Source organism: Microplitis mediator, chromosome 5, assembly GCF_029852145.1.
Source record: "Microplitis mediator isolate UGA2020A chromosome 5, iyMicMedi2.1, whole genome shotgun sequence".
Lineage (NCBI taxonomy): Eukaryota > Metazoa > Arthropoda > Insecta > Hymenoptera > Braconidae > Microplitis > Microplitis mediator.
In genome coordinates, this window is record NC_079973.1 from 21,477,675 (window position 1) to 21,493,317 (window position 15,643).

Consider the following 15,643-nt stretch of genomic DNA (forward strand, 5'->3'; position numbering starts at 1 on the left):
TGTAAAAAATAGCAGTATCGCCCGCAGTAGTAATCGCAGTAGTACAAGTCTATTTTAAACTTACGAGGCAATTGGGAATTCTTATCGAACTATCCATCAGCCTCTGGGGCCTTAACTTTATTCTTAGAGCAAATCACAATCCTCATAATATTAACTCTTGCGCATAATAAGTATCTCGCATTCTTTTTAAAAAAAAGGTATTATTCGTGAGGCGAAATTTAAAAGTTTAATAATATTAACCCCCGGTAATAAACTTTTGATAATAATTTAAAAACATTCTCCGTTTTATTTTACTTTAATTTTTTTTTTATCATTTAATTACTTAAACTACTGCTCCTTACTAAAAGTTAGTTTAAATAGACGATTAACAAAATTTGATTTTCATATATATGTACATATAAATGTCAGGAGTTTAATTTTAACGTGAACGCAATTAGTTCAGTAAATGGTAAAAGATCGAGAGAGCAAAACCACAAATGTAAATTCTCCATCATCATATAAATTTAACTTTGCTACTCAATTATGAGTACGAACTAATTGCTTTCAAGTATCACATCTATAATGTAAGGAATATTTATGAAAAGGGGGGGGGGGCAAAATGGGCACAAGAAAATACTAAGTTTTCGAGGACTCATATACGGAATTTTTTTTTTTTTTATTAATGATATTTAAAGTAAATAGGAAAAATTTTCAGTTGTCGTTAAAAAAACATTTTCATTTTTACGAATAAAATGGGGAACCCCCCAAAAATGGTAAAAAAAAATTCTGGATATTAAATGAATTTGATTCAATTAAATTTTTTGTAAGTATGGTAACAGTACGAAATATTGAGCGAGTTTTAATTAATGAGCGAATACCTCAATATCCGAAAAATGTAAAAATTTGTAAATGCAATCGATGGAAATTTGAAAAATTATAATTACATATTTTTCATGAATTTAAAGTTACCAATTTTTCCATTTTTCAAGGATATTTAGGAACCCGATCATTAAATGGTACTCGGTCAATATTTGGCACTTTTACCTTAATTTTCATAAAGAAAAATTACACTTTACATGATTATTGAATACAAAGGAATGAATACAATTTTTTCATTAGTTTTTATCATAGAAAAAAGTCATTAACATTTTCCGACTGACATTCGATTTTTGAAAAAGTTTAACAAAAAAAATTCAAAATAATGCTCAATTATATTTACAAAAGTTGTTTCAGAATATTTTAAAAACATGTAAAAAAAAAATTTTTCATAAAATTTTGAGGCTACCCCATTTTGCCCCTTCCCCTAGATCTAAATCAAAATTACTCATTTTTTTTCTTCTTTACGAGTGATAGTTTTACTCAAGATGTAGGTATATTTATGTAGACATACTTACCCGAAATTTATTGAGAGTTACAAGAGCTGGTATTAGTCCTCCAGGGCCTCGTTGTCGACCCCGTCGACGATTTATCGAGACGACGTACGTCAAGGGACTCGAGTCTCGCAGATCAACATGACTGGCATGATCTGGATAAAAATATTAAGAAATAACCAGTTACTTAACTGACAATTGATTTTATTACTCTGTAAAACTTTTATTTAAAGAAAGCTAATGGATCTAATTACGGAGTAAGAAAATGTTTAAATTGATTAATCATCTTGATCTAAGTAATTTCGTAAAGTAAACACCTGAGTAGGTGACAGTTTAATCGAATAAAGATTGAAAAGAAAAAGTGGATAAGCCAATTTATGTTTACGGGACTATGGTATATATGAACGGATATAAAGTGAGACATTAAAGTGACATCGACAAGGACCCGAAAGTAGCAGCAGAGCTCATACCGGGAATGGATCCTGAGACTCTGAGATTTACTTTCGCTCACTTGCGTCCATAGTCTTTGGTACCTGATTTTAATTAATTCACCAACTCTACAAAGTTTATCGTTCGTTGAAAGTTTGCTCTTCAACGCTAGTAGTAAGAACCAAAAAGGACGAGTCGCCAATTACACGGCTCAGCGGAGGGTGTGAATAGCATGACAGGACAATCTGAGAATTCCATTTTACGTATATATTATGTGTGTATATCTACACTACTTTCCAACTGGTTGAGCATGTAATAAAATAGTTTATATATACATACACATCATATATATTGACGTACAACAAAGCTGTCTCAATATAAATTTAATGGGAAGACATAATACAAACTAATTACACTGTTGATATTCATAATAAGTTTAATTTAACATAAAAATATTAATTATAATTTTCATTAAAAAATATTTAAATGAAATTTTTTTTCATTATCTTTAATGAAATAGCTGAACATTCAGTAACAAATTATTAAAATTTTTTTTCCTATGCAAGCTACACATGGTAATAAAAAAATTTTAATTACTTCATATAATGCGTATAGCGGTGACGGAAAATAAAGCAAAGATAGTAGCAGAGCAATTAAAACTTCAAAACTTTTTATTACATTTTAATGTAATTAATTATTAATAAATGAGTGGGATTTGAATTACGATTTTCAATGGGCTTGTAATTAAAATTAATAAAAAATAAATTAAATCATTGAATTATCCCGTTTTTATTTAATTATAGATCGTATTCCCGTACATACGAACAGTGGGTATTAAAATAACTACTGCATTGGAGGTGCAAAAAAGTTTAATTATTAATTATAATTAATGTAAAAAATTTTTGGACTCGGTGTAGTGTAAATGACTCGGTGTGAAAATTGCACCAAATATCGTGTTAAACTTATAGGCAGTATGAAGTAAAAATTTTTACACCACGGAATGGTGTAAAGTAGATTATACGGTGTTAAAATTACACGGGTGGATAATTTACACCGAAATTTGTTACAGTGTATTACGTTTGTCATCAATGATTATTTCTATTAAATATAAATTTATTTAAATATTAAAACTCAGGACCAGAGTGATGCGGATTGAAAAAAATCCGCGTCACTCCGGAATCCGTATATTTTAAAGTGCATAAATATTGTAACGAATGTGAAACTGATCGTTAAAATATTTGAATAACTAGAAAACAAATGCCTTCTTCTTTTGTTTTATAGAAACGCGACTAGAGTCAGTCAGTCATATATTGACAGCATAACAGCATACACTGTTAAAAATAATTTGAAAATTACAATACAAAAGGAATTTAATTTTCATAACTAGATATTTGAATTGTATTTTCAATGAAAAAAGCTTTAAATTTAATATACGTAATTTAATAATCAAGCTGGTATTCAAAATTAAGAAAAAAAATATGAATTTTAATAAACGTACTTAAAATTTATACTTGATTTTTAAATTTTCAAAGCAAGTATTGTAAATTCTAAAACATATATTGAATTTTAAAAATTCTATTTTAAATTTCATAATACTTATTTGAAAATTCAAAAAAAAGTATTTGAAAATCCAAAGTGTTAATTTGAAAATTCAAAACCGTGTATTTTAAATTCTATATGAAATTAGTAATGAAATTTCAAGCACAAATGTATGTGTTTATTGCGTTATATACAATCTTTGAAAATTCAAACAATTTTTTTTACAGTGTACATCTATGTATCAATAAACTATACCTCTCTTGCCTTTCTTCTACTGCTGTTAATTGTGGTGTTGTTATTTCTAATTTAGGTGTGTTATCATTGTAGTATAAGTGATATTAATTATAAGTTACCAGTTACTACAATATATAAATACCTTTATTGATTTTATCAAGATGAAGATTTGGGACCTTAGGTAAAGAGTCAGTAGCCGTAATCATAGTGGTTCTTGCAATAGTAGCTCGTCTTGTAGCATTACCAATATTACGTGCTTTGCTCCAACTTGAAAAAGCACTTAGTCCTCGATTGTTGGTAAATGTCAAACTGTACTTCATAACTTGTTCAGGTGTAATGAATACTAGTCTCAAACCATGTTCTGCTGGAGATCGTTCAATCATGTTGATTGTCTGCTCTGCCCAAGACCAGCCTTTGGACAAGGATTCAACAATACCATTGGCCGGTGATACCTCTTGAGTTGTTACTAGTTTACAAAAGAGAGACAATGATCGCATTTCAGTATTGTAAATGTCTTGTCGCTTGCGCCAGGATTCCACGTGCCAGGCATTCTCGTGAGACGAGTTGAAGAGATTACCCAGATATGGTCGGAGAATATGCCCGAGGACTTTCTTGTCGTATTCCATTCCTATAACAAGGTAAATAACAATGTGACCAACAACTCTCACAACTCCCACTGTTTCTCCTCAAATTTGCAATTATTTTGACTATTAAAGAGACATGTACAGAGTACTATTGCGATTACTATGACTACCGGTTACTATTGCTACCAGAACTACTTCAATTAACCAGGGAAATTCATTACCAAAGTACAGCCATCTCAAGAGACTCTTTGACATTATTACGTCATTCTCCAGATCAGTATATGCCGTCTCACGATCACGGCGAACTATGTCAATTAATATATCCACCGAATGCTCGAAATAATTGTACGTTGTGTGATACTGCTTCTTCATTTTCGATGATATGTATGGTGAATTATTTTTATTACTAGAGTTCATATGTTTTTGCTGGCGATCTATTATCGCGTAGATCTGATCCTTTGCTTGCTTCAGTACTAATGTTAGTAAATAAACTAAATTTTCAATCGGGCTGGATCTCGCATCGGTTCTCAGTGACAAATTCAAAAATGAACACTCATTCAACAGATTCTAGAACAAATTAATTGATTAATTTCAATTCAATTTGCGGGAAGGATTATTTTGATGACAGAAAATTATTTTATAATGAATTGAACCTGCATTGCGAGTTCTTTTACTTTGAGAACTTGGTTTATAACAAGTCCTAAGTACGTCAATTGTCGGGTACTGTAACCATAGTGTCCTCCCATAGTTCCACGAGGTAAAGAGGCCATTACGTGGCGCCAGCGCACAATCAGTTCACTCTCAAGAATGTCACTTGGTCGAGGATCTACTGAAGTCAAGTTCAACGAGTACTGGTGAAGGGTAAGTAGATACAATTCCAAAAGACGTGCATCTGAGACATAAGAATCTTCATGGTGAAGAATTCCTCCTTGACACACAAAAGTTACATTTTTAAATTAATTTTATAACCCAATTCGTTCTTTATTTCCATCACGTTAATTTTTTATTTCATTTCTTATAAAAAAAAAAATTTATACAGTAAAAAAAATTCATTTCAAGAAATAATTGTTTGTTTAAAAAAATATATATAATTATATAAATTCTCTTTTATCGTAAAGCTCCACAAGAATTTTTTTCTTTTACATTCAGTACTGTAATAAATAACCGATAAGCTAGTGCATGAATTTTCAATCGTACGGATAAATCTTTAAAGCAAAAAGTGTGCAGCGAACTCACGGTTCTTTTGTTAACGCGTTATCTGTTATTATAACCCAAAGCTACCACACAAGATCGAAATAGAATAAATATTTCTCGGTACTTGACCACACTTACTATTTTAACCGACTTTTTTCCGCAAATTTTTTCTTTTATTATCATCCCAATTATTTAAACTACCTCGAATAATTTAACGCAGCGAGTGTGCTACGATACATTTTAAAATAAAACGTACCCATTTTTTCAGGATAAATTATTATGTATTTATGCACTTGAATTATTCTCATCATTTTTTTAAACTTGTTTTCTCTTTTTTTAAATTTCTTTAGCTCAACGAAGAGAAAAAGCCAAACCAGTTGACACCACGAGAATATATTTCAAAAAGAGGTATATATTTCAGCTAAAGTATGCTTTGGTCTCTATCCTCATCCGCTCACTGACGGCTTATCACGCACACGCCATAAAAGATGTAAGATTTCCATTCATTGAAACATTATGCAGGATTTCTTTCACCGGAATGACATGCAAATGCATTGAAAGATATAAAGTGAAGAAGCTTGCAGTTTTATTTATACAATTCAAAAAAAAACAATTAAGGGAACGAAATTTTTACGAATTATTTTAAATTCTGTAGCTCAGCGAAAAAATTTTCGTACAAAAATATTGTCAATTTCTTTACATTTTGTGGAAAATTTTAAATCGTAAAACTATTTTTACATTTTTTTTACAATTTATCATTTCCAGAATACTATACACTGTAATGATATTTCGTTTTTGATAAATTTTTATGGATTATTGTTATGAGTTACAAATCAATATTTGACAGTGCATTTTTTGTTACACGCTGAGAAAAAAATGCTAACTATCATCATCCTGCAATGGGAAATGATCACTATCTGTATGTGATAATCATTATCATGCTTTTATGTTAACTATTCGTTTCTCGTACTCTCTAAACATGAATAAGTGAAATAAGTGAATATTCACTAATTCTAAGTGCCAACCGAACCACTTTTTGAAATCAGTGGTTCGGTTTGCACTTGGAATTAGTAAATATTCACTTATTTCACTTATTCATATTTAAAGAGTATAGTAATATTTACTATTGCCGATAGTAATAGTTACCATCTAAATAGTAACATTTCTTATGCCTGAAAAATTTTTTAATTTTGCCTTCTGAGACAGTAATGATTACCATCACGGATAAGAATAGTTACTATCTCCGATAGTAATAGTTACCAGCTAGATAATGATATTTCTTATGCCTGAAAAATTTTCAAATTCTGCCTTCTGAGATAGTAATGATTGTCATCTCGGATAAGAATGCTTATCATCTCCGATAAGAAAAGTTAACACAAAAGAATGAGAATCATTAAAATGTAAAGATGGGAATAATTACTTCTTTAATATGGGAAGTACTCTCTAAACATGAATTAGTGAAAATAAGTGAATATTCACTACACGGTAAGAAATATTTTACGGATATCACTATGCCAGTATGGGCGTGAACGCCATACTGTATAGTATCGAAGATTTTTATAGGTTATAAAATTGTTTGCATAGATGATTCAACCATTGCGGGAATAGTAACATTGGCAATAGTTGTTACGGACGCCGCAATGTCAGTATGGCCGTCGGGCCCATTCTGCGTTGCCATATCCACATTGCTTCTAGCCGATAAACCTAGTCTAACGACATCTATATAGTTTTAGTGATAATACGATAGTATACATTGATTAAGATGCCAGAAATTATGGCGGGAAAAACTAGTAGCATTGTGCCCTCGGCATTGTAGTATGGGTCTCAAGGCCATGCTGTTTCGCCGTGCCAGCTATGCATACGTGTGAGCAATACAATAGCTCCGGTACTATACAGTATAGTAAATATCGCCATACTTCTGGGACTCTTTACAATACTGTCTTGGAATATTTTCTATGCGATTTAAGTATCTGTCTTGAGACCATACCAGCATGGTGTTGAACGTCATGCATTTCTTACCGTGTAATTCAAAGTGCAAATCGAACCACTAATTCCAAAAAGTGGTTTCATTGGCAGTCTGAATTAGTGAATATTCACTTATTTCACTTATTCATGTTTAGAGAGTATTACCAATTTTTTTTCAGCGTGTAAGTATTTAATTATGGTTATAATTATGATTAATGAAAATAATTTTATTTGACAATAATTACTTAATTATTCGTGTTTTGGTTACTTTGTCCTTATTTTACGATTAACATGACTGCGGATTAGAGACTTTTCTTATTTTACTGGCCTAGATATGTAATATACCATTTTTCAGTATGCTTTCCGTAAAATGAAAACTTAAATACTTGTAAAAAAACAAAAAAATTAATCATGATTCAATTGCTTTTTACTTTGAATAAGAAAAAAATTTAGTTGAATAATCTAATTATTGAAAAAATAATTTGATTTATCCATTAATAAAAAATAATTTTTCAATTAATTAAATTTAGAAAATTAAATAATTTTTTTAAGCGATGATCTCATTGAATTATTAAAATAAATTATTTTTTTGACTTATGATACGCCTTATTCAATTAACTTGTAAACAGACGTTTCCTCAGACAATTAAGTTAGCAAATGACAAACTCGATGGGCTTTCACGTATACACACCATCAAGTAAGGACACGCCATTGGCGTGGGTTCCTATCAATACAAATTTCCACATGGCCGATCAATTCAATCTCCTCGAGCTATCGATAATATTTCAGTTTAATTTTAAATATAAAAACCCATCAACGCTCATAATAGAATCGAAAAAAATACTTAACTGTATTAAAATATTTCTTTGTTACGTAATTTTAATTAAAAATAGTTGACTCTTAATTAATATTAATTAGTAATTTATTTCTATTGAAATATATCGGCAAAAAGAAGTTAAGCGCCCTCATTAAAATAAATTACCTGCGCGTTGTTTACTTTGATATCGCATTTCTATAAAAACATAAAAATATTCCAAGGAAAATAATATAACCGTTAATTAATTTACCAAAAGTAACAAGGAAAAATAAGTAAGAAGTCAGAATTAATTAGAGTAATAATCAAGTAAATAATAAGAGCTAAATAGAAACATTATTGAAAAACTATCCATAATTAACACCTTTAATCTAATGGCTGCCAAACACTGTACAGTGTCAAGTAACACAAAGTACCTGACATATGTCATAAACATATGTTCCTTTATGATGCTTTTTATAATTTAATTTATAATAAATTCTGAAGGTGTAACACAATTGAAATTTCACACCTTTGAACATGCGCATGCATATGCACATGATATCGACATAGTAATTATCATCTTGTCATCTATACGAGTTTAAACATAAACGTCAAAGCTGAAACTTGATAATTAACGACGATGGATAATTTTCAAACACGATATTACATACCACAAGATGCTGCTGAGCTTAATACAATATATGTGTATATATATATATATGTGCATATTACATATGAAATGAAGTTGGTCGATAATGTCGTATAATTTGAGCATCGCAGTCTCATGAGTTCGAGGACGCCAGTCTGGCGAATGTGATGAAAAGTTTGCTAACAAACTTATTGCGATACAAATCCAGGCGTTATTTTACTTAACTATATTTATATATAGGTATAATTAATTAAATAAACATAATTTACTTTACGTAGCAGACATCGCTGATTAAATAAATGAAATTTTTTATCACAAGCAATTAAATGCTGGTTGTAGAAATAATGACAGGAATACGATGCTTTTTAATTACGAACCTCTAGCTTCCGTTTTAGCGGCGACGACCACGACGACTAGAAACATTGCGAACCGGAACGTAGTTGGCCGCAAAAATTTTGTGCATCCGGATACGAGAGCTTTAAAGCTAACTAACAAGGATGAGATTACGGACACCGTAATCCAAACAATTTTCTCTTTATTAATCACAGGAGGATTCACTTTTTTATTTATTACCGTTACGCATACTTGATTAAATAGTTTTAAATCGTCGGAATTTAATTTTATTTGATACTATTGCTTTGTTTAAATAAATAAAGAAAGGAATTTTTATTATTACTATTATTAGTATTTTTTTTTTTTTATAATAAAAAAAATTTTATAAGCCACACGGAAAGGCAGTTTGCAATATTGTCCCGCCGATATTGCGCTCGCACCAGAGGATACATCTTGTCGTAGTCGTCGTAGTAGTTTTCACTATCTTTTTGGTACAATATAAAGCACTGAAAATAGTATGAGACTATCGGAGTGTAAGGTTGAGTTAAAAGCTGAGACGCAGCAGTCCGAATAACAAGTTCATATTTTTTTTCTTTATATTTTTAAAAATTTCTTTACAATATATATATATATATATATATATATATTAAACTGTGCCAAATAAAATCGATATTGTTTTTCGATCCCATACGAAAATTAAATTTTAAAAAATTGGGTACCAAGTTGGGGCCCTCCAAATCAATTACAAAACGCGCGATCGCTTAAATAAGATTTCTTATTTAAATGACATAGAAAAATTTTTTTTTTAATTTTGAAATTTTATAATTCATTAACGGATCAATAAATTGAAACGACTGTAACATATTTTTGTAGAGAATCGAATACTAGACAAAAAAAAAGGTCTTTTATAAATTTTTGATAAATCTAATTATCCAAAAGTTACTTTTTCGAAAATTTTAGTTTTTTTCCCCAATAATTAATTTGTAAAGCCTGTAATTTTTGAATTATGAGATTAAAAAATTACTAGATAACATATTTTGATTGCAAAAGAAATGATCTACAAAAAAGATCTATGACATTTTGCGATGACTGACAGTTTTGCTGAAAAATTAAAAATAATGGAAATTTACCATAAATTTGAATTTAAGCTTAACTAACTTTTGAACGGTTAGATTTACCAAAAAATTATAAGAAACCTGTTTTGTAGAGTATTAGATTCCATGCAAAAATAAGTTGTGGTCGTTTCAATCTATTGACCCGTTAAGGAGTTATAAAATTTCAAAGTTAAAAATAATGTTTCTCATGTTATTTTTCGGTAGCCGCTACCGATTATTTCGGTAACTGCAACCGATTACTTCGGTTCTACTGACGAATTTCAGTGGACATGAAAAAACTATTACTGAAAGATGTTACACGGGATGTATATACGAGTGTGTGTGCGTGTGCGTGCGCGCGTGTGTGTCCGTGCATGTGTGCACGCCTGTGTGTGTATGTGTGTGCGTCTGTGTACGCGTGTGTGTGAGAGTGTGTGCGTAACTTATACCAAAAAAATCGGTAATAACTACCGAATTAATCGGTAACGGCTACTGAAAATTATTTACGCGAGCGCGTATTTTGTACTTGAGTTGAAGGGCCCAATTTGGTACCTATATTTTTTTTATGTTGCATGCAACGTAATTTTCGCACGGAACCGAAAAATAAAACTATCGATTTTATGCGGCACAGTAATATATAGTATACTACATGTATATATGTACTTAGTAAATACTTATATTATAAATGAAACATTTATCTACGTGATAGAAATAAATAAAAATACATACCATAAAGACGTACCTTTGGCACACTGCAACATCACGTTGCAACGTGGATGAAAGTAACACCGCAAACTCTGACACCTGAGGGCAGTGACCAATTCGTCGAGTGCCAGTAAAACGTGACGTGAGAGACTGTCAGGAGACCAACCCCTTAGAGGATCTGGTCCTGCTCTCTCCAGTGACCACCAGTGTATCGTACGTACAATGTGACGTGTTACCACTCTCAGTGTGTCCTAATACATATCACAAATTAATATCACTTTTTGCATCATATATTTATCGTTACGTTCTATATGCAGTCCGCCATAGAAGAGGTAAATAATTATTACCTCATGGTTCTATTTAGTGTTTGAGTTATTTTATGGTAATTGAAATATTAATTATTTGGTTATTGAGTGTAATTGCATTTGAATCCAAGTATTTAACTTTGAAGCTTGTAACCAATTACTAGTATTTGCATTATGCGACTGTCTGTGTGGTTAAGGGCAAATATATAGTTTTTTTATATTTTTATGTGTATTATGTACACACGTGTACATGATAAATATATTTACCTTAAATGTTTGGTTTCAATAAATAATAACAGTTTAAATAATTTACAAAGAAATGTATATATATTTAGGAAATGGTTTTCTACCGGTCTGCAATTAATCGAAACAACATAAAGTTAAAAGTGTGTAACCGTAATGACAACTATGACAATAAACAGTATAAACATTTCCTATTACAAAGTTTGATTATCTCACAAGCCTTGTCTCCGGTTGTCAATAGAAAAGAGAAATTTTATACGTCGTATAAAGTTGTAGATGAAGTTTAAACTAGATAACGGAAATAGAACATAACGGAAAACGAACAGCAGTAACAGAAGTAGTAGTAATAGTAGTAATAGTGGTAGTGGTATAATACGAATCTAGAAGAGACAGAGGGATAAAGAAAAAGATATGGAGAGAAATAAGACAGAGTAGCACACAGGAAGCTTGTGAAGGAAGTTTTACGCGAAAGTCCCATGAAAATGCTGTCGAAAACTTATCCCCCAGACAGTTGTGTTTTCCGAAACGAGGTCTCTATGAACTGTGCGATTGCGCCAGATCTTTGATCTCACAAAAGATCAGCTTCAAGTTTGTGCCAAAAGTTGGCTCTTTGCACTGACGGAAAGTAAAAGCTCCGCAGGCGGCGGCTTTTTTGTTTTATCTCCCCCTCTTTCTTCCTTTTCAAAAGGATTAGTAAACACAAAAACAATCACAGTCATACCAATTACTTTTATTTTTATGCACACAAAACTCCACTTGTTCCTCGATCTTCAAACAGAAAGGCCAGTACATAACTTTAATTATCTATTTAACATTTCGTTTTACTTTATCGATAAATAAATAAATGATATTTAAAAAAGTATACGAAAATCTGTAAATAAATCATGAATAACTGCTATAAATTTAAATAAACTATTTACATGCAACGAACACAAAAAACTCAAGCAACCCTTTGACCTACAAACGTTTTTTTCTTTCACACTTTGAAGTTTAATGTAAACAGAACGGAATTTTCCGTTGCATTTAAAACTGCCAAAGAAAGCAGAAAAAGTATGAGGTAAAGAGTTACATATGACTTACATACATAAAAAAATATGTATATCATTTTTTGTGCTTGAATATCACAACCTCTACCTCTTATTCATTTTTTTGAATACTTTTTTTTTCATGTACTTTGTGCAAACTCACGCGGAAAAAGCCTTTTCTCTTGGATGGTTTACCTTAAAAACTGTAAAGAAAAACGAAATTGAATCTACAACTTCTCACATTTCTCTGGAGACGTTGGTTACATTCAACATTCATAAGTGAATTGGGACGTGCCTTTACAACAATCACCTGGGACAATGTTGGCTCATTGTTTATTCGTCTCCAATAATTCGGTAACGACCTGATTCACCGCAGGAATCTTAAATCAATTCAACTTTTCTCATTATTGCATAAACTCTAGTTATCTTTTTTCTCTTTAGCTTCGACCAAAGCTCTAGCATCAAAAGTTTTCCTGCGGTGAAAATAATAAAAAAAAAAAATTACTAATTAATTACTGGAACGCGGAGAATTTTTTAAAAAAACATGCAATTATCACTTTGAAAGGAATTGTATTTACTTAATTACACTTTGAAATATTACTTCTACACAGGAGAATGAAATTAATAAAGGTGGAAAATTAATGCAATAGTAGGTGGTAACAAAGGCTTATTAAAATGAAAATAAAGATAGATAAATGTATTAAAAAATTTTGTACACGGTGAAATAATTAAATGAAATGAACGGTAATGTATTTTTATAATTATTTAAAAAACATGGAAGTATAATTACGGAAAGACCACAACACTACAAGCCGGTTGTATAACGCATACGTTATCAAGAAATAAAATAATTTTTTTCAGCTACACTAAAAAATTGGGTGTGAATTCAAGTGATTATGGATTTCATTTAAATCCAAATTCATTCCGATTTAGAGTTTTAGTATTAACAGGAGTTATCAAATATTTTCGGCTGACTTTTTTTCGGAACCAAAATCTCGAAATACAAAATACAGACCACACATTGATGCACTACTGTCTAATCTAGCGAAATGCGCTTTAATTGTTTGATAGTAGTTGTTTGTTTAAAAGAAAAACTCGGCCAAAGTTTCTATTTACTGCACAAGTGCAACAAAGATCGTACCGTTCGTGGGCTTGAGTGTAATAGAGAGAAAAGTGCGAACCCCTCTGAAAAGAAACTCCTTTCAGAAGTTAATTATGTTCCTGAAGGTCGGAACTGTTTTTGCTGAACGAAAATAAAGAAACAAAATGAAAAATAAAAAATCTACTGGATCTAGATTTCTGAAATGTTTCGCTTAGGTGCTAGTATGCCAGCCGAAAATTTTAGGCCATCCCCAACTTCCGGAACTACCCCTTAAGTCTTAAGTCATCCTTAAGCAGTCAAATTACATAGATTTTTTTCATTTTCACTGCGCGAAAAACGTTCCAATCTTCAGGTTCATAGTCAATTTCACTCCGAACCGGAGTTTTAGTATTAAAATAAACTCCCCTTTGGAGTCAATTTTACTTCAAAGGGATCAAATAAATACGCAGTCATCCGCTATGCCTTCACTCTGGATTTAATCGACGATTTTTGTACAGCGTACAGAAAATAAAAGCGAAAAAAGTAACCCTTAGTTTTTTTTTAGTAAATTTTTTCAACAACTCTTACTCCGTACTCTTTTTTACTTGATTCAGTCCCGCAACAGTCCATAAAAAAGTTTTCATCTAGTTTGAACGTCACACGATAATATAAAAGTGATTTTAAAGAAATAAACTATAAAGTTATGAAAATAAAAGTAAAGTTGAGTTATACAATACTTTTTGTTTCATGGATAAATTTAATGGTAATCTCCCACGTAGTTGATCTAATATATACATGAGCACAGATTCCGTCAACGTTGGTACACTTTCGTCTGAATAATGCTGACTCATGATTGTCTCGGCAGCTGGAGCACGAAGACGCCAAAGTGTTGCACGATCCTCACAACGAGCACTGGGATAAGGACCCACTGCCACTGCGTACATCCCCTTTAAATGTATATGTATATATTTGCAAATAAAATAAATTAAGATGATTATAACTAACACTCTTGAAATGATATACTTGTTATGGAAATTAAAATTACTAAATCTCTGAGCGATTATACTGAAGCTATTTTACTTGAGTCAACATCTTGATATACATTTTAATTTAATTATATTTTATGTGCACATTGCTGGCATTACATTTTTGTCGGAGTTGTTATTTTAAATTTTAAACGAATGGTAAATTTTTATTTAATATTAATATTTTAAATGTTTTCAAGCAAATTCATTCTGTTAAAAATATGAAAAACTGAACTCTCGATTATCGAAATCGTTTTTTTGCATCAACACACTGCGTAGCTTCAAAAGAATTTGTGGGATAAAATTTAAATTGAATTTTTCCATGCAAACAATTCTGGTGGGATTTAAAACTACAAAAAAAAATTATTTGTAATTTCTCAATTATCCGATACTTTTTTTTCACTATAAATTCGTGAACTATCGGTAGATAAGAATGATCCTGAAGTTTGTAGATAATTAACGATTTTCGGAAACTGCTTTTCAACAAATAAATTACAAAAAATATGCACATGTAGAAAATTAAAAAAGCTATAGGTGCAATTTTGAAAAATATTTTGTTTCGAAAAAAATCTTAAAATTATTAAACGTCAGCTAACTTCAGTATCATAGATAATATTGTAACGAATGTGAAACTGATCTTTTAAAATATTTGAATTATTAGAAAACAAATGCCTTCTTCTCTTGTTTTATAGATGCGCGACTAAAGTCAGTCAGTCTTATATTGACAACATAACAGCATACATCTGTATTCAATAAACTATATCTTTGATTGCCTTTCTTTTACTGCTGTTAATTGTGGTGTTATTATTTCTATTTTAAGTGTGTTGTTATTGTAGTATAAGTAATATTAATTAATAAGTTTGAAATACTACAATTTGGTGTCAGAAGTGGGATTCGAACCCACGCCCACAATGTGGACTACACTCAGAAAATTAAATAATAGAAACTAATATCTAGTTATGGTAAAATTTCTACCATCAATCCGATAGTAGTGAATATTATCTAGATGATTGTATAAATCATCTAGATTGTAATATTCACCATATTTATAATAATTGTTACAATCCTGTATGTTAACTAGAGTTAATTATTA

General features: G+C 30.7%; 1 protein-coding gene across 4 annotated transcripts in view; it reads right to left on the minus strand.

Moving 5' to 3' along the window:
* Positions 1-15,643, minus strand: part of LOC130667864 (uncharacterized) — a 49,404-nt gene that overhangs the window by 23,499 nt on the left and 10,262 nt on the right. For 3 of the 4 annotated variants that reach the window (XM_057469742.1, XM_057469740.1, XM_057469743.1), the window contains 6 exons: positions 14,263-14,472; positions 10,909-11,122; positions 4,789-5,063; positions 4,357-4,702; positions 3,694-4,179; positions 1,374-1,504 (listed from right to left, as the gene is read on the minus strand). In XM_057469742.1, the coding sequence (XP_057325725.1) occupies positions 1,374-1,504; positions 3,694-4,179; positions 4,357-4,702; positions 4,789-5,063; positions 10,909-11,122; positions 14,263-14,472 (1,662 nt within the window). The remainder of the gene's footprint in view (positions 1-1,373; positions 1,505-3,693; positions 4,180-4,356; positions 4,703-4,788; positions 5,064-10,908; positions 11,123-14,262; positions 14,473-15,643) is intronic. The other variant, XM_057469741.1, reaches the window with a different exon arrangement.